Consider the following 22,740-nt stretch of genomic DNA (forward strand, 5'->3'; position numbering starts at 1 on the left):
ATACTAATGAAAATTGTTTTTTTTTTGCGTTTTCACCATAACATATTTATCATCTAAAATAGTATATTCTAATGTATTTTTTATAATATTATTATAATATTTTATAACATTTATTTTTTGCTTATAATTACTCCTAAATCTGTTGTATTATTAACTTTGCTTATGTCATTATCTAACATATATTAATAATTACTAATAATACAGTTACTTTTATTCTTATTTAGTTTAAATACACTATTATTTAACCATCTTTATATTATACTTAATTTGTTATTTAATTTATCGACCACTTAATTTACATAACCGATACAACAAATTAATATGTCTTTTAAAAGTATGATAGATGAGTGGTATAAGTCGCTGACCATTGACCTGAAAGACCTGGGTTTGAATTCCATAACGACCTTAGTGTTTTTAAATTTATATTGTATCATATCAGAGTATCGGAATTAGTGATTATTTTTATTATATTTGTTTTTGGTCTTTGGTTTTTCTACATTTCTCTAATCTCATAGATCGTGATAGCTTATTTAAATCGAACTTGGTCGGTCGATTTTTTTTAAAATGAGCTCATACTTACAGTTTATTAAAAATATCTTAAATGTATTAAAAAAAAAAGTATAAAAATTGTGAAGAAAAAAAAAACTGTTTTTGTCTATTAAAGCATGTCTATGCTACGCAGATAAACTTTCTTTTGATTTCTGGAAGAATAAAAATTCTTGAAGTTTGCGCAAAAAATCTTTTCCAAAACCTTTTTCAAAAAAAATATTTTTAAATAATTTTTTCAAATAAAATTTTTTTTCCATACATTTTTTATATTACTTATATGTCAATAATAATATTATAAACAACAATGGCCCTAATTTGAACATCTATAGTTCACTGTAAGATATTGCTTTCTCTTTGGAATAAACATATTTAATTTATATTTAATACTAAGTTTCGTGTATTTGAATATATGTATTCAAAAAATAATGAAGACGAAATAAAATATTATATGTATATTTATAAAATGTACATGATACATAAAAGTAAAAATAAATTAAAATAAATAGTAATTGTGTTTTAAACACAATTATATACAACTCTTTTGGTTTCTGTTTTCACGTTAATTATAAAAAGTGAAGCAAAAAATATTTTCTAAATCTTTATTAACAGCCATACCAAGATGATTTTGAAATTTCAGATTTTTTTGAAGTTTTAGTATTTATAAAAAAAAAACAAATCCAAGGGATTCCCGGGAATCTAGACTTTTGCTTACTTACCAGTAAAAGTATAACAAAAAACTATTTTTGAAAAATATTTGTGTATATTATACATACACTTAGGTAACAATTATATTATTAAAATAAAAATAGACGAAATGTACGAATCAGATAATCAATTTCTGATTTTCAAAGCATTTTTTTTACGTTGAGAATATTCTCTTGCTTTCCGCTGATGTTGGCTTAATTGTAAACAAATATTATATAAAATATTCAGATTTTAAGTCTATTCTCCAGTTGTTTGCAAAATCTTAAATTTATTTCGTTCACTACATTTTTTCACGGGGTAAATATGCTGGTGGTTTATTAGTAAATTGTTTTATTTTTCCTTGATTGTCAACACCATGTTAATGAAATCGTAATTAGTATTCTCTTCATAATTTAATTTTGTTACCTTAAAACAGTAGTTCTAATAAATCTTCTTTATTTAATTATTAAAATATATTTTTTGGGAGCAACTTCGAAAATAGTTTTTGTTGGCAACATAGTCTGGCTTTTGTAAAAAATGTGTTGAACTAATGAGCTGCTTATTTTTTTTGCAATTTTCTATTTGAGTGATACAAATACTTCTAGTGATAAAGTTATCTTAACTTTTTTAGTAGAAAATCATAATCTTCGGACAAGATATGACACAAAAGTCGGGAATTCTCGGGTTGTCTCAACACAAAGTTCTACAAGGCATAGATTTCGTGATATGCATGGTTTTTATACTACTGGATTATTTGTGTGCTATACTTTTTACAATTATTTCAATTTCCTAGGAACTAGTGTATGCAATTTAAAAATTTAAATCTAATATTGTCTTATTTTTTCATTGCAGCTGATTGTACACGATGACGAGCGGAGCTATGCGGCTGCGGTAACGCGCGCCCCTGCCCACGACACATGGAAGTGAAGCACGAAATGTTGTATCGGGCGGGCCCGGCCCACGACAACCTGATGATGGGCCCCGTGAAGGTAGAGGCCGAGCACGTGGCGTCGACGTCCGTTGCCCCACAGGCGGGTGGCACGAGCAACGGGCACGGCCACGGGCACGCTCACGCGCCTCCGTCTGGGGCAGCGCCACCCGTCGGCGCGTTCAGCTCCGTGGTGAAGAGACCCAGGACCGACGACTGGTTATCGGCCACGTCGCCGGCGCCGACCACCGCGCCCCTCACCCCCTCTCCGGGGCCTCCCTCACACCCCTACACGCACATCTCCAATGGATACTCTTCGCCCATGTCTTCGGGCAGCTACGATCCCTACAGTCCCAATGGAAAAAACGGTAAGTCATTTTTTTTAATCTTCGGTTACTCTGTAGTTTTGTTTTGTCACAAATATATTGTATAATAATTATAACACGTTGATTAAAAAAAGGCAATAATTCTTGGTTAACAGCCAGATCACACATTTTTGGTGTTGTGTTGTTATTATTATTAGTGGCGAAGCAGTCCATCTGCTTTGAATGTGTTTTCTTATCGCACGGAAGGGTGCATGCGGGTCTAGCGTTGCAATTAACGATTCGTCGTAATCTATAGAGCGCACGATAGTGACCACGCCAACTTTAGTTGCTCTATTTCGGGCACAATCTCGGGGAGGATTTTAAACACCGTTGAGCTTAGTCACCCGATGTTATCGTTTACCGTTCAAACTTTCGGCGTAATCTCCACGAAACTGTTCGGATCGCGTGACTGCACTAGGAACGACCTCTGAAACCTTTCAATTTTCACCCAGACGAGCATTAATGAGTCACCTCCTTGTTTTTAGTGTTGTGTATACAAACTTACACTCCAATAACGTAGTATATATTGAAAGAACACCCATTGTTTGTCGCCTTTGAATGCGTCAACGTTAACGCTGGTAAATCACTCCCCTTTGATGGTACTTTTAATTTATTTCGCTATTAATTATTGTCTCGTACTTTATTATCGTTTCGTCATAGTCTCTCTGGCGCTGTTGTTCTTGTAGTATTATAACAGAGTCGGCGTCCAAAGTAGACTTAATGCTTGTCGTTCGCCGTGATGAAGGATGCAATTAATCCATGAACCGCCTGGCAACTGCCACTTAACTTCCAATGAAGATGAATTGCATCAAATGCAGCAGTTATTGCACAAAGAACGATGCGAACAATAGGTTCAAATTGGAGCGAAAATACAGAATCTGAAATATAGATTGATTAATTTAAAATATAAAAATTCAAAGATACACTTGTATATACAGTGGGTGATCATTTTATCGAAATTGCGGTGTGAGTGCAAGACTGTACTTTGCAATAATGTTATGAGCTTTTGGAACGATAAATGCCAAGCTTCTCAATTGACCTAGAATATTTAACCCTTTGAAAACCACTGGAAACTGATGAAGCTAGAAATTAAAATTATTAACTATCGAGAACTGATTTCTAGATAAGATCTATAGAATTTATGGGCCAATCGATAAATATTGATCGTGATCACGCACTTACTGTAATGCTCAGCATTGTCATTATCATTAAAAAAATTAAACTATTTTTCCATTGCCTTATATTATATTAATACTAGCATTCATTTTCGAGTGCGTTTATTTTACTGTAACTTTTTGTAAACAAATACCTAATAATCGACCTAATAGCCGAGTGTATATTTTTATTCGGGAAAAGATTGCGTCGCACAATTTCAGTTTATTTGAAAGTTTGCTGACGTTGATTGATGATGTTGCCGCGAAGAGTCGATCTGACCGAAATGGAAAAGTTGAAAAGGGGGTGAAACACCATTTAGGCTTCGACGCTCGAAAAGATTTATGACTTTTAAATAATGAAGACACACGTGCATGTAAAAAAATCAATCGTCTTAAGAACTTTTAGCATGAATATGTTTTTATTTTGAGTACGATCGATCATAACAATGAACATGATCGATATTATTTCAAACAACTTTGACGAGTATATAAATAATTAATTATTTATACGGCCTTGAAAGCGTCATAATCCAGCGAATTTTGTATTAATTATCGTGGCTGTTTGAGTTAATTAACTGCTGGTGTATTTGACTTGTCTGATTCGAATCTCATAACTCGACTTTTAAAACGTTTTATGTATTCTATCTGATTTGTGTATATATTTTTTATTGTAATATACAATTTGCGTCTCGTTAGAGCGATTTGGCTCGTGAGCAATTTTTGAGTTTAAACGGGCGTATATTTGTCCGATTTGTCTGGAGGATCGCCTCAAAATAGAACTCAAAGAATTTTTCTACATAAAGAATCGCTCGTCCTTGAAGTGAATAAAATATATACACAAATTAACTATATTTCAAAATTTAGCTGTTCCTTCGGGGGTTTTCCATCATAACCTTTGAAACAAAGAAAGCGTGTGTTTATATCGCATGTGTTCATCGCTGGGCGGATTTTAGTTCGATCTTCGTTGTGCTCGAAAATAGAACGTAGGAAATTATTTTCAGATGTATGCAAAAAATACACATTAACACTTGCACGTAGCATCGCCGCGTATGCGAGAGTTTTTTTTTTAGGCCTTTTTATAAATAAGTCAAGGCCGCGGTTTTATGACCCGTTGAACTTGATATGTTTACGTGTCAATCGTGCTAAATATTTTAGGCGATATATTCAACAAAGCTTTCAAGCTCAGAGCTTTTCAATAATTGATTATTAAAATCGTATATGAAAAAGTGGTAATTCAATAAACGATTATCAGATTAAATAATTAAATTCTATGTAAAACAACATAAATTAATTAAACATGCGTATTATTTATTTGTAAAGGAAACCCCATCCAAAAGTTTATGTTGTACAAAGTTGAATAGGCAATAGAGTCAATCAGCTGCTGGCATTCTTGAGATTTCTGTTTGTAAATTTAGATGGAATTTACGCTAAAGTTTCTAGACCAATTTAAATTTTCATTCTTGGAAAATGTATTGTGGCTTTTAAGCGCCTTTGAGTAAAAAAATATATAGATTCTGTTGTTAAAATTAATAGGTAGATTATAACTAATTGTTTAATTGAGGGAGCTTATTTATGATGGAAAGTTGTTAAGCTCAGAATTAAAATATAATATTTGTATAAGCCGAAATCAAGGTCAATAATTAGAGCTTTTTTTATGTATAATATAAATTTATTTACATACAACATATGTATGCATATTTGACCTTAAACGTTGTTATGAATTTTTATACACGCATCTATACATATACTACATATGTTGGCGGTTCTGATTTGTATGCAAGTAAATAAGCCAAGAACAGAGTTAAATCACGCGTGCATATATTACTTTTTTTAAGATAAAGGAATGCTTTCATAATTTTATATGGCCAACGGCCACTGTTGCAGATATGTATATATGTTTATCATGAGGAGCTATAGATAAGTTTCTTCCGATTTTAATAATATTTTGTTAATAATTCATATTATTTTTCAATTACATTTCCCAAATAAAACAGCAGTATATTAATTTTAAATAGGCTTAATTATCCTAAAATATTTTTTTATTATGCTGTTAAATTAAAGTATAATAAGAAAACTTAAAACACATTTTTATTTGTAGTAATTAGTAATTAGGGTAGAAAAATGCTCTCTGTGCGAACTGGGGGATGGCTGGACCCCAGTTTCCAATACCCATATAAATAGTTGATTTCAGCTACGGTTTCAGTTCTACCATTTAGGATTTTTAGTTCCAAAAATAAAAGTTTTTTTGTGGTATTTCTTTGTGAGCTATTATTAAATAATTTTCAATACTTAATATGTACGACCTAGCTCGATTTAAATTAATCATCACGATATTAATCTGTGAGATTAAGAAAAACTAGGTAAACCTAATCTGTAATGGTCGATCGGAATCATATTTAAATATAAATAAATGTTATTTTAAATCGATTTTTTGTGAAAACCTAGAATTATTTATTAGTCGATTAGAAATTTGAATAAAAAAATACGAAGCATAAAAATTAAAAAAATTTGCTAATAAAAGTATTTTTTTTTAAATTAGTTATTCTTCATATTTTAATATTTTTTCTTCAAGAAATCGAAACTAAGTTTCTCTATGTAGAATAGACATGCTTTAATTTATAATTATTAATATAGATGTCACCGATTCCCAGACTTTCAGACTAGTGGTTTATACTTTTTTGTAGGTATTCATTATATCTGATTGACTTACTCAGTTGCTACATATTTACCCCGTTGTAACGCATTGGGTTTACGCCTGTCAGGTTACAACAGAAGATTTAATAAAGAATAAAATAAAATAATGATCACTAATTCCGATCTCCCATATACTAAAAAACAATGGTTCATATGGGATTTGAACGTAGGTCTTTCGGGTTATTAGTCTGTTAATTTATCACTCCTCTATCGTGCTGGTTATTTTAAGTAGTTATATTTTTTTCCTCCATAAATAACTAAATGGTTTAAGTAGTTATATTTTTTTCCTCCATAAATAACTATATTCTTGAAAAGGATTGTTCTACAATTCAATTTATAGTTAATAGGACATACACTTACAACAACAAAAGGTGAAATTTCGCTTTTTCTATTTAATAAAATAATCTACTATTACAACATATATGTATCATTTCATTACAGGATTACATAAAATACGTATTAAAAAATATGGCAAAAATACGAAAAAAATAGGGCACTAACGCACCCCGCTTCGCCCAGGCTGGTTTAAAAAAATTATGTACGTCGCTTTCTATTAAAGTAATATAAGGATATCGAATACTATGTACGCGAATTATGTTGAAAAATATGGCATTGGAACCAAGAATTCCATTCCATAACTCATTCCCTCTAAAAATATGCAAATTGGTGTTTTAAAGTTATTATTAGTCCTTTGACCGGGAATGGCATCTATAAACGCCAGTATGCAATGGGCACCTAAAAGTGCCATTAATCATTGAGCCATGTAATATGCTTATTTTATATAATTCAAGGCTGAAAATCACTTTAATTTATTGAACTATAATATTTTAAGAATTTATGGCATAACCCACCACATATTAGCAAAGTGCAAAATGGCGTGCAAAAATACCAGCCGCGGACAAAGGGTTAGTCACTCCTAAATTAATAGGCTTTAGAAATGTATCATTTCATTCCTACTATCCTTTAATACGAAAGAAAGTAAAAATACATCTGTAATTATCTTTCTGAAAAACTTGTACAATGTTATTTATTATTACTTATTATTTAAAAAGCTTTTCGGAGGAGCATCTCGCATGAGGGATCGTTGCAGTCTCCGAGACGCAAAGATTCATCCTTTCGGAAAAGATGTTTCGTGTAATTTGCATTTCTTTCGCATTCGTATTGCAGCAGTGCATATATCGTTGCATTTTTTCCTTTCATTCTTTTTACTCAAATTTATTTTAAATGCAGAGGCGCGCAACTGTTTCGTCCGAGAGAAAATTCCAACTAATCCCATTCTCGATCGTAAATTATCCGAATCTCGCACTCGTATGTTAAATTCCGGCTCGCTGCGAACAAATGATTAAAAATGCCTTTTGAGTATTTTGCGTTCTTCTCATCCAGAATATACGATGATCCTTGGATATAAAAATGCCGCGTTTTGGCCCAATAACAAGTCTTTGAAAAACTACATTCTCAAAAATATGCTCATCCATTCAGTAAGTTTACCTCCATTGTCTAAATAGGTCATCGGCGCTAAACTTTAAATGTCACGATTTTCATTATGAAGTATCTGTATTTTTGAATTCCTCGACGCAATGACGTAACTTTCTTGTTTTATTATAATGATACGATTTTTGGCTATGTGCTAGATTAGAATATTTTAATCGCGTTACGGTGATGTGTAATCTTTGGCGATGTGCCTCAGACGATGGCTGTTGTATTACAAACGAAAAGTTTGTTCTTAGCTCAGATTTAAAATATGCGTGTTAGCTATTAACTGCTATGTCGAATTAATAATTTATCAATATATACATTCTGATTCATGTTTACAATAAATTGACAAAATCTGCGACGTCTGCCTAATTCTTTTGCACAACAATATGTCACCAGGTACTTATAATATTAACACAAAATATATTTTTTTTAAATTTAATTTAATCTTTCACGCAAAAATTCTTTTACAATCTGGTGTGTATGGTGTATAAATAATAATTGCTTTCTCATACATGATAAAGTTTATGATATTAAACGTCAACACCGTCACGTGCTCTGTCATTATCAATCATTGAAAATCTATGTAACTTTTTCCGGTGACAATATAATGTGGCGTAGCGAAAGAATATATTCACACTCAATAAATAACCACCCCTGTCTTATCGATTATCACCTATGAAATAAAACAAAATCGCACCCTCCCGCTTTCGTAAGGGTTGGCCGGCGGAACGACGGCGCCATCCGAGTTTTCAAAGTCACCGTAATGTCACGTTGCGAAAGTGCAGCAGCGACGGGGGGTAGGTTGGCTTTGGAGTTTAAGGCCCCCGAGGCCCCGTGGGGCGTGCGTGCCGCGAGGGGCCCACCCCCGTAAGCGGGTCAGAGGCGGCTGCGACCCACTTCGCCGTATCGATCGTCCCGTCCCGGGACCTCCTGGCCCGCCCACCGGCCGAACATCAATGGGCGGCACGTGCAGCCGGGGCCCCTCTCACCCGTTAACGTAGTGGCCCTCCACGCTTTGCGCCCAACCCGGCCAGGGCCGCAACATCAAATCGTAATATAACATTAGTTCTGTGAAGTTCTAGAAGAACCGATTAGCATCTGTATCGCGACCACTCATAAGTATCATGTTAAACGAGTCATTTTTGTTCTATGCGCGCGTATATAATACGGCGTTTAAGCGGCCTGGTACAAAGTAATAGTAATGAGCAATATATGATAAAGCAGACACAGATGTATCACTTTCATTGCAACCATTTCTCTAAATAATGTTTATTATTTATTATTTCTTCAGTTAAATATGTAAATATTCAATTATCTGGGGTACCTTAAAACAGTGAAAGATCGACCACCGCACATGTACGGCGATACCGCTCAAAGGATTAATGCGTCACTAAGGAGTAAACGCAAGCAACACTTATAATTGAGTAATGATGCATTAGACTGATATTATTATATTGGGTTGATGCAAAAGTTATGACCGTTTTTTACATATACAATTAAACATTTTTTTTTTAGATTTGTAATATTTATTTAATCAATTATATAATTTCCATCAGTTCTTATAACCTTCTTCCATATTTCTATGAACTTATAAATACCATTTGTGTAAAATTCCGTGGATTATGATGCGAAAAATGTAGTAAGGGATGTTTTTACCTGCTCTATTGTATCAAATTTTTTATCATTTAAAAATTTTTTCAGTGATCGGAATAAATGAAATTCGGAAGGAGCAAGATCAGGAAAATACGGTGGATGCTTGATAACATCCCAATTCAACTCATTTAGCTTGTGTTGGGTCATCATAGCCACATGTGGTCGCACGTTGTCGTGGTGAAATACTACTCCTTTTCTGTTTACCAATTTTGGTCTATCCTTTTGAAGGGCGATGTTAAATTTGGATAATTGCTGACAATATCGTTCTGCTGTAATTGTCTGATTGCGTTCCAAGAGTTTAAAATACACAATACCCTTACAATCCCACCAAAAACAAAGCATAATTTTTTTTTATGGATTTCGGCCTTCCAAGTTGTTAATGGGGCTTGTCCAGGTATAGCCCAATGTCTTTTTCTTGTCACGTTGTTGTACACGACCCATTTCTCATCTCCCGTTACCAAACGATGCAAAAAAGGTTCATGTTTTTGTCTCGCACTCAAAGCAACACACGTTGAAACACGGTCCAATAAATTGGCAGCCGACAATTGATGAGGTATCCAAATGTCGTACCGCGAAACCATCCCCATACGGTTCTAATGTCTTAATACGGTTGTTTTGTTGACTTCCGTCATAGACGCGATCTCCCTGGTGGTTAGACGTGAATTGGTGTCAATTATGACTTTTAACTTGTCGTCATCAGATTTCAATGGCCGCCCGGTACGTGGTTTATCAATTAGTGAAAAATCCCCAGATCGGAATTTTGTAAACCATCTTCGTACCTGTCGAACTTTGATGACATATGCTCCAAACACTTCGCAAATGTTTTTGGTTGCCACACTCGCGGTATTGTCTTTACGGAATTCATAAAGTAAAAAATGACGTAAATGCACTTTATCGACCGACATTTTGAAAAAATACAAGGGCTCTTCACTGTACTCTGGCCAGGCCAAAACAGAATAGAAAGTAGAGGGAAAGTATCCTTTATACAATGGAGTCATTTAAAATAAGATACTATTCATCATTTCTGAAGAAAAATTTTTTTTACCTAGGATCATAAAAAAGGGTCATAACTTTTGCATCAACCCAATATAAACTAGTGATATATATTTTACAACTTACAACTCACAATCAATAAACGTCACCATGCATGACCTAGATCACGATGCTCTAGAAAAATCTGAAGGTATAATTATATTATGCTCATTAATTCCGATCTTCCAGACATTTGTATATCATGCTGGTTATGATCGTTATGATATTTACATATAATATACATACTCGAAATTAAAAAAGCATTACCAGATTATCTTAAAAACTTATATAATATGTAATTAAACGTAATGCTTTATTATGATTTACGAGCTTTCAAATATTTAATCTTAAGTAAATTTATGAGGTAGTGAATTAAGAGTCGTTTTTGGATGTATTGAAACTTGATATATTATTATTTTAATAATTTATTTAGCTTATATAGCTAATTGTTTATATACTAAACATACATATAAACAGAATATTAAAAAATACTTTAATCATATACATTATGTCTTAATGCACGATTATGTTTCTTTATTCCATTGAAGAAACCCGCTACATTTTAATTTTTACGGATTGTCATACAAATAATATTATACAGATTCACACCTCCGTGGAATATTCCCCTGGCCGTACTCGTTTTCTTATACCTATCTTATCAAGCTCGGGCGTTGAGATATTTTTCCTCTCGATCGCTCGCTGGCTAAGTGACGAGAGTGAGTGAGAAATAAGAGCATGCGGTCCGCATCCCCATATCTCTCATTTACTCTCGTCACGCGATCCTTAAATATCCTTAAATTATACATTTCAATTATTAAATGTATGTACATCTTTATTTCGTATTAAATACTTATTAAAATACACTGCTAACATATTATTTTCTAACTTATAAATAAATACTAAAACATTTATCTTCTACTAGTAAATATATTTTTATTTAAAACTACTCTCATTGCACTATTTTGTAAATTTTGCAACATCGTTTTATTTAATTTATAAGGCATATATAATATTGGGGCAATATAATATTATTATAGATTATTTTTTTGTATTTCTCATAATAGATAATATATGTACCTATTTTTTTACAATTTTTTGACAGATATATTTTTTTTATATTATTAATTATATCATTAATATATATATTATAAAAAAACAATGGTAATAATTTGGACCACTGTGGTACACCGTGAGATTTTCTCTTTAGAATTAGCATAATTTAACTTTCTAATCTTTGTTTAAACGAAGATTAAACTATCTTAGAACTGTTTCACTTCTACATATATAATCTCTAATTTCTTTAACATTATACTTGTCTATTGTTTCGAAGGCTCTCTTGAAATCTAAGAAAACTGCTCCAATGATTTTGTTCGTATCCTTGGCCAATCATTTGTCACAACTTGTAATGCAGTATCCTTGAAATGTAAACATAACGTTTTGTGAAATAATACAATTTTCCATACAAAAATACGTGTTTATTTATCATTTAAAAAAATATTATTTACCACAAGAACAATGTGTTTTGTGTATTATGTTATTACGTTTATTTTTTATTATTGCTTTTATTGTTTCAACATTACCAGAAATTAATAGCCGTACCATCTAAGAGCGTGAAGCTTTCACTTAAAATATTTAAGAGTCAAAGCTCACATAATGCGAGCGGCGCGTGACCGAACATGGCGAACGGTGATTTTGCTTTAAAAACGACAGATCCGCCAAAATACGAGAGTGCTTCGATTTAATCAAAAATTTTATCAAACCAATTTCCCGATTGTTTTATGTAAATGTTTACGTGTTGTAAATGTACCACGGTCCGTATTGGTCTTCTGAATTCTGAGCAAACAAACGCGACAGGCGATCTTCACTATGTATCTGTCATTAATAATTTTCGTCTCGGAGTACTCTCTCATATTCTTGGTTGCTTGCCATTTTGAAAAAAAATCGCATTACCGCCGCAGGAAGCTGCTGCATCTTTAGACCACATGTACCGGTGCGCGCCCGAGTGCAACCAGATTTATTTTCCACCGAATGACACATTTCCTGCGGTCAGTAATCTGGAGTCGCTCTATGAATAGCGCCCGTCATGGCGGTGACTTTCTCCCGCGTGCAGCCGAGCCAAGGTCTCCGGCGGAGAGAAGACCAGGAACGGTGCCAAGTCCGGAGCTGCCAGGACAGTATTGTTTGGAAATGCGAATCCGTCCGCTTTGCCAAGTCGTTGGCTGTCGTTCGATGTCGTGAAAAATCATCTATGACTTCAGATAAAACGTTGCATGAGCATCATGAATAACGAATGTCATATTTGAAGCACTACTGCAGCATTTATTAGGGTCTTACGTTTACACTCGTCATATTTGACGTTTCTGGAACACATACATACATATATACGTGATAGACTCTTGGTCTTATCCGCGTCTCGTAGAATCTAGTCTTGTGGAAGTGTGAAGCGGCGGCTTCCGTGGTCCCCAAAATCTCTATCTAGTGAAATTGTTGACGGAAATATATTCTGAATGGAAGTGTCTGATGTACGTTATGTACGAGCTTATATACGCTGGTCAAGATAGAGGAAGTTCTTTTGCTCAGGCTAATCTCAAAGCCTAGACCAATTTGGGTTTATCTCAAGCTTTCTTATAAGAACGTCTTTGCGTAACCGCTGTTTGAACAGCTGTATAAAACTACACTCTACTTGTTACTCTATGGTTCACCGGCTGTCGACATTTGTCAATACATTAGCATTTGTAAAAGCACCGAATGGTCCTTGTCTATGATCCATTTGGCGATGCTTTAACCTAATACGCCTTAATCTTCAGTACATCGCCATAACAAATATGCACTTGTGCAGAGTATTAGTCTTAAAACTGATTAAACTTTGATTTATTGCGCTTTTAACACTTATTTGCGATAGTATTTTATCACAAACGTCGAGTGAACCCAAAATATTTTTTTAAATTATTTCATCGGTGACTACAGATGTTTTTACAATAGTTTTTTAAAGACAATGAAATTTGTAATAAAACGATCGAATAGTTTTCACGTGTAATTTTTAACGTTTCTTCAAATTAAAAAGTAAACTAGTAACATTAGTGCACTAAAATAACAGGACTCACTACATGGGCAGTGGGAGAGGTTCCAGATGTAGGTCAAGTGCAAGATGTGGGAGTGAACCATTAAGCCATGCGCTCGTACATCGCCGCGCTAAACGCGTGAAACCAAATATGAATATCACAAATTTAGTGTTTTCTTTTTGATCCATGTCAATGTTCTGAATTAGTAAAATCACTGGTTATTGATATGTGAACATTTACAAGCAGACATGTATATTTTAGTAATGTCGTTCTAACGGTCACAATGGCGGCAAGCCCTTTCTGTTTCAATTCAGTTGATTTTTTATTTCTCAAAATACATATATTTAAGATTTTAATAAATTTATTGTAAATTATTCGCGATTGGTTTAAGACCCTTAGCACTTGTTAAAATCGCTGAAAAATGCCTTTTTTATTTTTGAGATTCGTTCGTATAGGAGAAAGTTGGAGTTTTACGTGGTATTGAGTGTTCGTTATATAGTGAAACATCATATGAGCGTATCAAGAGTAGCATATAGTCAGCGGTTTTGTATTTATATAGTTATGAATCAAATGTCGTCTTACTATACTGTGTCGAAAGCTTTTTCTATATCAAACATTAAAAGATCTGAGCTCCTTTTCGTATTAAAATTAGCTTATATATGTTCCATTAAACTATTTAGTTGATTTGTTGTTGAGTGATTTTAGCGGAAGCTAAACTGTTCGTATAAGAACTATTTTTTTGAATATTTTAATTAATTACGGTAATAAACTTAGCGGTTTTCCAAATTGCTGTAAAATACCCAAAATATGGCGCTAAAGATGTTTAAATAAATAATGATATTTTATGCCATATGTACAAATTATAGAATATAAATTTATCTACTGTTTTACATAAAACGGACGGTTGTAACATAAATATATAAATATTACAATAGTATTTTTTTAATGTTTCTTTTCACTTAAGAAAATATTAGTACCAAAAATCATAACGTATTATACATACCTAGAATGAAACAGTCTAAAGTTTATAATAATTTTATCACTGAATAGATTCATTATGGCATATTTATTAAAAAATAAACGCTCATAATCTCATGCTACTTGTTTCAGAAAAGGCAACCATGTGCATTTATATATTTAAGACACGTATGCTTGCTCTCTAATCCGCGCGTGATCGAATTCCGCTTCATACATGCGAATTGATTTAGCTATATTTTATTATCCTGCAATATAGCTTAAACCTTTTCGAATAAAAGTACAATACAAAACACTGCAAAAATACATTTAAACTACGTACGCGTGTCTTAATTTTACGCAGGTAAAGAGTAACGATGTATGCAAAATTTGGTCCAGTCTGGATACGTAATGGGTCTTAAAGTGCAACTGAGCAAAATTTAAAACTAGTGGCTTTAAATGTAATACCTGATAATATCCTACATATGTAATATGTACATACATACATATGTATGTATAGAGAGCTAAAAAAATATTTTAGCACTTAAAATATATATAAAGAATATCTCGTGTAAGGATGACACAAATCATGAACGGCCCCTCGGAGAGTTGTCTTTCTCTCGCCGTTTCGGATTATTTCACATTATATTATATAACGTCCATTCGTAATAATAGTACTCTTCAGTAACGGATTCCGCGTAGTTTTCAGAGTACACAGCGATATTATTACGTGTTTGTATGGCGGATTATTAATTATAAAGTTTCGTCTGCGCAATTTCCTTCACTTTGTCGAATTACCAGTGCACTTTGAAAGCACTCGGCTCCTGACCGCGCATAGTCAACTGCACACAACAAACATCAACGAGAGTCGTATTATTTGCAGCTCTACAATCCCGTGTGTGTGTTGTTATGTTTGCACGTGCTGAATTTTGAGCTTATTTTTTGTTATTTATAAAAATTTGATATGTACCGGGGCCGCGCATAAATTTTGCACCTATATAACGCAAACTTCGGACGCGGTCAATTTAACATAACGAATGTCGCATTTAACCGCTTTTTATTACCGTCGTTGCGGTTGTGTGTGGTTATTTTTTCGCTCTCCTTCTTTAGCAATGATGTATAAATAAGTGTCGGTGTGATTATTTTCGCTTTTCGGTCCAGCGTGGAATGGAGGAGATCAAAGCGACGCTGGATGCTGCGCAAGTGCATCGTTCTAATTGGCTTCGGTGAGAAAAATGCGAATCATAATGTGCACTTTTATGTGGTGAATGATTTAAGAAAAGGATTCGAAGCGTTTATAATAAGAATTGTTTTAAAGAATAATTCTATACTTGAGCAGCGTTTTATGATTTACTTTTTTGCTAAAATTGTATAACATGTTTCTCATTTTGTGTAATAAAACGGAAACATGTTATATAATTTTAGCATAGCGTATAGATAATTGCTCCATGTAACGTTCTACATACTCGCCAGTTATTCCTTGACACAAATTTGGGATTAAGGCTTTCAATACCGTTAGCTCGGTATTTTTAACCCAAATGTGGACCTATTAGTTGAATACTAAATTCGTACTACTGTTTTTATTTCTACATAACACGCTTTTTAGAACTGAAAATACTTGTGTTTTGAATTCATTTATCAATGGGCAGTAAACTTATAATCCTTCAAAGGTTTTGCGTAGCTAATTAATTTTGTATGTTTGGCGTGCCGGCAAACGCTATTCGAAGTATCAAATTATTGCGTTTTCTCTTTCAAAACTGTCTAAATATATTGATTTAATAAATAATATATTTCCTTAATAACTAACTGATATTTTAGAAAACTTGGATGAACACGTGTACTTAAAAATATAGATAAAACAATGTAAAGTCAAAATAGTCAGACACTGCACATCGAGTAGACTTGTCTAGAATTCTTAAAAAATTTTCAATAATTTGTAAATATCACTATACATAGTGGAACCTTGGTTTACGAGTATAATTCGTTTCGAAAATATGCTCGTAATTCAAAACACGTATGTATTGCAAAACAAGTAACTCGTAATATAATTCAATATCTATATGTTTACAAAGCGGTTCATAAACATGCGTATTCATATATCATTTGTGTACAAATACGAAATTGGGTCAATCGTTAATTATAAATTACAACAATGTATTACAGAGAGGATCAAAACGAAACGAAGCCGTGGGCGTTTTGTTTGAACGTTTTCATAAGTCAAACGGTCCGATGATTTTTACACTGACAGTTAGCGTTTTTTAAGCTTCTTAACTTCTTCGTTATAAATTACTGTCCGAATCGATGTTTGTCGACCCATAAATTTGACAGAAATTAATGCACTGTGAACGTCTCTTTTTCATACGGAAAATCAAACATTTTTCCACATCTACTATATGAAAATTCCAATTGCGAAATATATAATCATTTTTTTATCAATTTTAGTCTCAGTTCAAGCATCAAAGCAAATAGTTTCGTGCATAGTACAAGATGTATATTGTGTGTTCGATATTTGATTTATCACAAAATAATACTAAATAAAGCACGCGACTGTCACATACCTGATTTGATTTTTGTTTTGTAAGGTTAATGTTAACGTTTAAAAATATATTTATTTTTTCAAGGCTTTGATAAAACGAGTAATTAATTTTCTTTGACTGCTCCATGTTAAAGCTTAAAAAAATGCGTATTAAATTCCTTTTCATTTCAATACGAGTGTTTTATGGTAAAAATAATAATTAATATCTGGCTGTTTATCTTCCCTCGAGTATCAGATTTTTTATTACTTTATAATATGTTATGTTATATGGATAAAGTTTATGTTCCTAAAATAAGTACTCCTACTTCATAATATGCAATTTATTATGATACTAAAAAATACTTTGTGAATCTTTAAATATTTATTAAAAAAAAAATATTTTTTTATCACTCAATTTTGCCGACAATTGAACCTTGATTTTGGCGAGTTTTTTTACGCCTTGATAACGATACAAAAAATGCATTGTACTGATGCACCGAATCGGATCGCATTAAGAATATAAATCGTATCGAATTCACCGCAGACTGTGTGATTAATGCCGATATTGTGTCCGTCACGCATTTGAACACGTTTTCGTGTCTAATCTCTCCGAAAAAATCGTCTTTGTTCTGAATGCTCGTTATTGTCAGATTTGATGACTTTTCGCGTGGAAATCCTACGGATTTACTTTTATTTTTCATATTACTCATGTTGGGTTATAAACTTTATTCGTAATAATTTATAGTGTAAAATCATTTTTATGAGTTGTCTCGCTTTAACGATGCTACATACACTATAAATAAAAATTACTTCTGCAGAGTCTTGGTTTTATTGAATAACATAACAAGATCTTTATTATTATATATAACCCAATAATTCCTCATTTAAATTATATTATATATTGTTAAGTACAAAAATGTTACTCGTATATCTTATTATTTTATATTTTCCAATTTGTTTTATAAACATATTATTAAATATAAATTTTAGATAATTATATTATCAAGAAATCATTTCGTATAGATGTAAAAAACGCTGGTTTATAACTATTTTCGTGTTTACAATTTGGTTATTAGTTACAGTATAATACCTGCACTATACTCTCTGGAAGCTGGGCAAGGTTGGCCAAGGACGGAGAATATAGTGGGTTACTTCGGTCGAGTTCGGTTCTTCCCGCTTTAAAATCTCTCGAAAGTTGTCCGAGATTACCGAAAACAGGAGGTAAAGTGGGGGTAATTCAGTCGACTTGGCCAGCTTCGAGCGCTTCTGAACATTGTCGGCAAAAGGACCGAAGTCAAAGGTTCCGAAGTTGGAGCTGCTCTTTCGAGCGCGAGCGGTGAGATACTTCCCCTTTCGCTCTCTCGCATATTAAGTGACGAGAGTGATAGAGAATGATATGGTGTTTCGCAAACTGAGATAAAACGAGTTCAATTTCAGTATGCGCATAGGCGTCCTATGGTTAACACGCATGTCGAGCACTGCATCGTGGTCACGTGTCAAGTTATAATACCACATGCTTATCGGGGACTTCAACAGACTCTTACTGACATCTTTGAATATTTTAGGGCACCAAAAGGGATTAATTATATTTTTGATAGTATATTCTTCTAACAGATATAGTTGTTATATATTTTTCATATAAAATTAAATAATTAGTGGTACTTGCTTTTGTTAAAAAAATCGTTTCGAATATCCTTATGTATTTTCCTAGATCGGTTTATATAAATGTCACACCATAACGAATTCTTATTTAGAATCGATGGCGACAAATTCTAGGATAGTCACAGATGTGGTGTTCGTATTCTGAAGTATCATTTTTATGCCTTGTGGCATTTTGCAAAAGTCGACAAAAATTTTGCGTAAATTGAATATTTACGACCGAAAAGTTTTCACTGATATTGTATTGTTGAGTGCCCATAAAAATAATAATTAACGTAATTTTAATAATATGACAATTTAAAAATTGCGATTATTTGGCACATTTTTCGATCGCGCGCAAATATGCCAGCTGCACGTGACAGAAGCCGCCGTCCGGACGGAATATGAAATTTGTTGCAGTGTGGTCGCTTACTCGAAGTCGTAGGTCTCGGCTGACTTAAGTTGTAACTTCGGTTCCAGAGAGTGTAGTGCAAGCATAATATGGGTCTAATTAATTGTTTGTATTTAAGAATCTATTTTTTGTGGTCAGCGCGCTGTCTATGGTCCGCAATGACGGCAAGCTAGGCACTTCTTAAACAATGCTAATTTTCGCTTTTTATGGTAATACCTGAGCCACTGCTTTTATCACAATTTATCTATGTGAACATTTATTTATATATACTATAATGAACTTTAAAACAAAGCACGACAGCAAAAAGTCCACATTTTAATTCCACAGTATCATTTCTCAAAAGCTTGAAGACAAAAAGTTATTGTTACAGTAAATCGTGTTTTCCACATAAATTGATTATTAAACTATTTTGTTTTTTTTCCTTTTTAACTCGAAGCGGTAATAGCTGAAAAAAATTAAGTTAGTCGTTGATATTACAAACTCGTCATAATTAATTATTTTCTATAAACCAAAAATTAAATTTCAGCTAAGAATTAATTAAACTCCGAGACGCTTTATGAATTGTGTACTATTATTAAAAATACGAAAAATATAACAAATAAACAGTCACGTTTCCCTTTGTTCGTTTTATTCGCTTAAACCGTATTGTATTTCCGTTTGTTCATTGTATACGTATTAAATTGTATTTATTCTTTAGTAATCCAAGGTTTCCTTCACAATACGAAACACAGTAATAAATGATTTTTAACCGTGTATGAGCTAATAATACGATTTCAAAACTTAGTTTTAAGACCTTCCTCCGGATTTTTCGTTGTGGTTGGTCAAAAGGAGAATCAGGAGGAGCTGTAGCTGGCCATAAACCGTTCAAAGCGTCTTCCATAAATTTACTGTTGAATTTTACTGCCGCGTCCTGGAATAAACATGATGGTTCTTCTAGCATTCGTTACTGTCCTTTACGCGCCTTTCCTTCCTATTCCGAGAATGTACCGTGCATAAAATATTTTACATAGAAATTGTATATATTCATATAGTGTATTTAAATTCAATGGTTAGATCTCTAGTACATTGGAATGCTTAAAGCTCTTTTTACTTCCAATCTACTTGAAATTCCTCAGTGCGTATCCCCGTTTCTTGTGGTTTTATTATATAAAATACGAAAGCGCAGCCATGTGGTAAAAATTAAAAACACTCCCTCACCGCTTTCAATCTAACCCTGTAAATAAATTCCGTTTTACGAGTGTGGGGGGTGTGAAACGGTGAACTATAATTGGAGTTTGTGTTTTTAGATTTAGACGAACGAGGCCATTGTCTAAAATAAGAACGCCTAACGGTCGATTCCGTTTTTCCCATTGCGGTTTTCCAACAATAGTATAATATTTCCATTTCTTACACCAATATTTATTCATATTTTATTAGGAATCATTATTATCCTGTAATATGTTTTATACTTCATAAATGAAGGCTTCATGCATATTTTAATTAATATTATAATAATACATATGTAGACATCTAATATGATGCTTAACAAAATTTAGATTAAAATGTGTAAGCCCACTGAGAATTGAACCGCAAAATTTATTTAGGAGACACATCTGTTTCACGCGTCGTTAATATACAGAATGTTCCAAAATAACCGTCATTAAAATTACTATAATTTAGTTGGCAGCATAATTTGTATAATTCGTTAAAACGGTCGTTATGTTTTATTTTTCAGTTTAGCTTAATACACTTATACGTTTTATTCCAACGCGATTTTCCTGATTCTATAAAATATTAGTGTTAAATGTATATATAGTCCATACATATATATTACAAATTCTAATTGGTGTCAAATCTGATACATATTATAATGAAATTTAATTTATTTTCGTCAGTTCGGTGGAAAGTCGGATCGCGTTATTAATATTAAACGGGGGCGCGAAAAAACATAAACGTTAAACGCTCAATAAATGAATATTAATTGAATGCAAAGGAAAAAACGAAAAACATTTTGACAAGCGTCGAAATTAATTCGTATTCCCACGTATATGGTGGCGGAACACATTTTTGGTTGCGGTTCAGCGAACCGGGGAAAGCTCAAGAGCGCACACAGATGACGATGGCAGATAAGGGCCGCGAGCCGATGTTTGGGCAGCTCAGAACAACCATTTCCGGTACTCGTATATCGGAGTGGGCTACGTAATGACAACTGTAAAATAAAAATCAATAATGAAGATCTTCGTATGTAGAATTCAAACATCGATATATTCCAAGTTGAAAGCGAAGTGGAAGTTCAAGGTCAAGAACCAAATGGATGTTGCAATGAAAGTGATGAAGTGGGACTTAAATATCATCGAGGAATCAGATAAATCATTTAGTGTTCTCAATGCTTTGAGCTTCAGACGGATTTTTAACCCATTGGTGGATTTTTTTTGTTGGGGTAGAGTTGGCGCACATCTTTTGCGTCGGCACTATTGCTCCTGTAAATTTCTCTCATTGAAATCCGAAAATTACTACGATTTTTAGTAAACTATAAGTTATTAGTTGTATAACTGATCGTGCACAGTTATTTACAATGGTCCCTCAGATCTGCAAAGAAATTTTGTCAACTTTTCCTTTTTAAATAATTAGCCTAATAATCTAAACTTGAATAATTATTTTAAGAAACTGAACATGTTGTAGATAAAGGATATTTTGTTGATTAAACAAATAAAGAACCTGGTATTTTTTTATTAAAAGTCATAGACTTTGATTTGCTTACTTTTGTATGTATATACATATATATTTTTCTTTTTGTGAAAACATATTTTGTTTTTCTCTAATGTCTCTTAAACATTTCTTCCATGGTATTTAAGATTTATTTTACCCGAGTCATTCATTTTAAACGTGTTGATTGGTATTTTTGTTAAAAACATATTATTAGAAGTTGTATATTGAGTAGAGAATAAGTAGAACAGTTTAAAAAAATAAATTAACATTAATGCAGCTATAAAATACTGCAAAATTAAAAATTAAAGCTAATACGTACATACCCGTGTATAAAAAAAATAAGTGTAATAATTAGCTCATAATTTTATTTGGCAGCTAACATGTTAACAAGTTCTTTCCATAAATGTGATTTTTATTGTAGTACTGTCATAAATCTGCATAAAAAAATGCTAAAGTTTTCGAGCGCTCACGTTCTGGTAAATACAGTCCATTTCTGATAATCGGCGAGAATCTACAGATTGTAGGCACCTCCCCTCAGCTATCAAAGAGTGGTTCACCGAGAATACAATGAACGCTTATAGTCCAATATACACATGATAGAAGCTGAATGACTCGTGTTAATTAAGTGTTTTTTTGACTGACTTCCTGGCTGCGATGGTTAAGAATATGGGACGAAATCGCGGCTCCCTACAACTTGTTTAAGTATACGTTACGTTAGGAATGCAATGAATTGTATTCTAGCGGTCCTAGAAAAAAGGCACTAAGATTTAAATACGGATATGATCTATAAGCCAAAAGTAAGATGAAAATGCTATACATATGTGGGGTCTTATTTTTAAAACTTGCGTTAATTTACTGTGGACAAAATAATCATTCAACAAGGAAACAAGAAGTAAAGGACGGGACGAAACAAAAGCCCTCGTAACGACCAGAAAA

At 32.9% G+C, this 22,740-nt stretch overlaps 1 protein-coding gene across 5 annotated transcripts in view; it reads left to right on the forward strand.

The window, feature by feature from the left end:
• Positions 1–22,740, forward strand: part of EcR (Ecdysone receptor) — a 431,050-nt gene that overhangs the window by 228,646 nt on the left and 179,664 nt on the right. For all 5 annotated transcript variants that reach the window (XM_088182126.1, XM_088182129.1, XM_088182127.1 and 2 more), the window contains one exon: positions 2,086–2,529. In XM_088182126.1, coding sequence (XP_088038252.1) covers positions 2,151–2,529 — 379 coding nt within the window. In that variant the 5' untranslated portion in view covers positions 2,086–2,150. The remainder of the gene's footprint in view (positions 1–2,085; positions 2,530–22,740) is intronic.

Source organism: Plectrocnemia conspersa, unplaced genomic scaffold (genome assembly GCF_051122295.1).
Source record: "Plectrocnemia conspersa isolate PC_06_02 unplaced genomic scaffold, ASM5112229v1 ptg000003l, whole genome shotgun sequence".
Lineage (NCBI taxonomy): Eukaryota > Metazoa > Arthropoda > Insecta > Trichoptera > Polycentropodidae > Plectrocnemia > Plectrocnemia conspersa.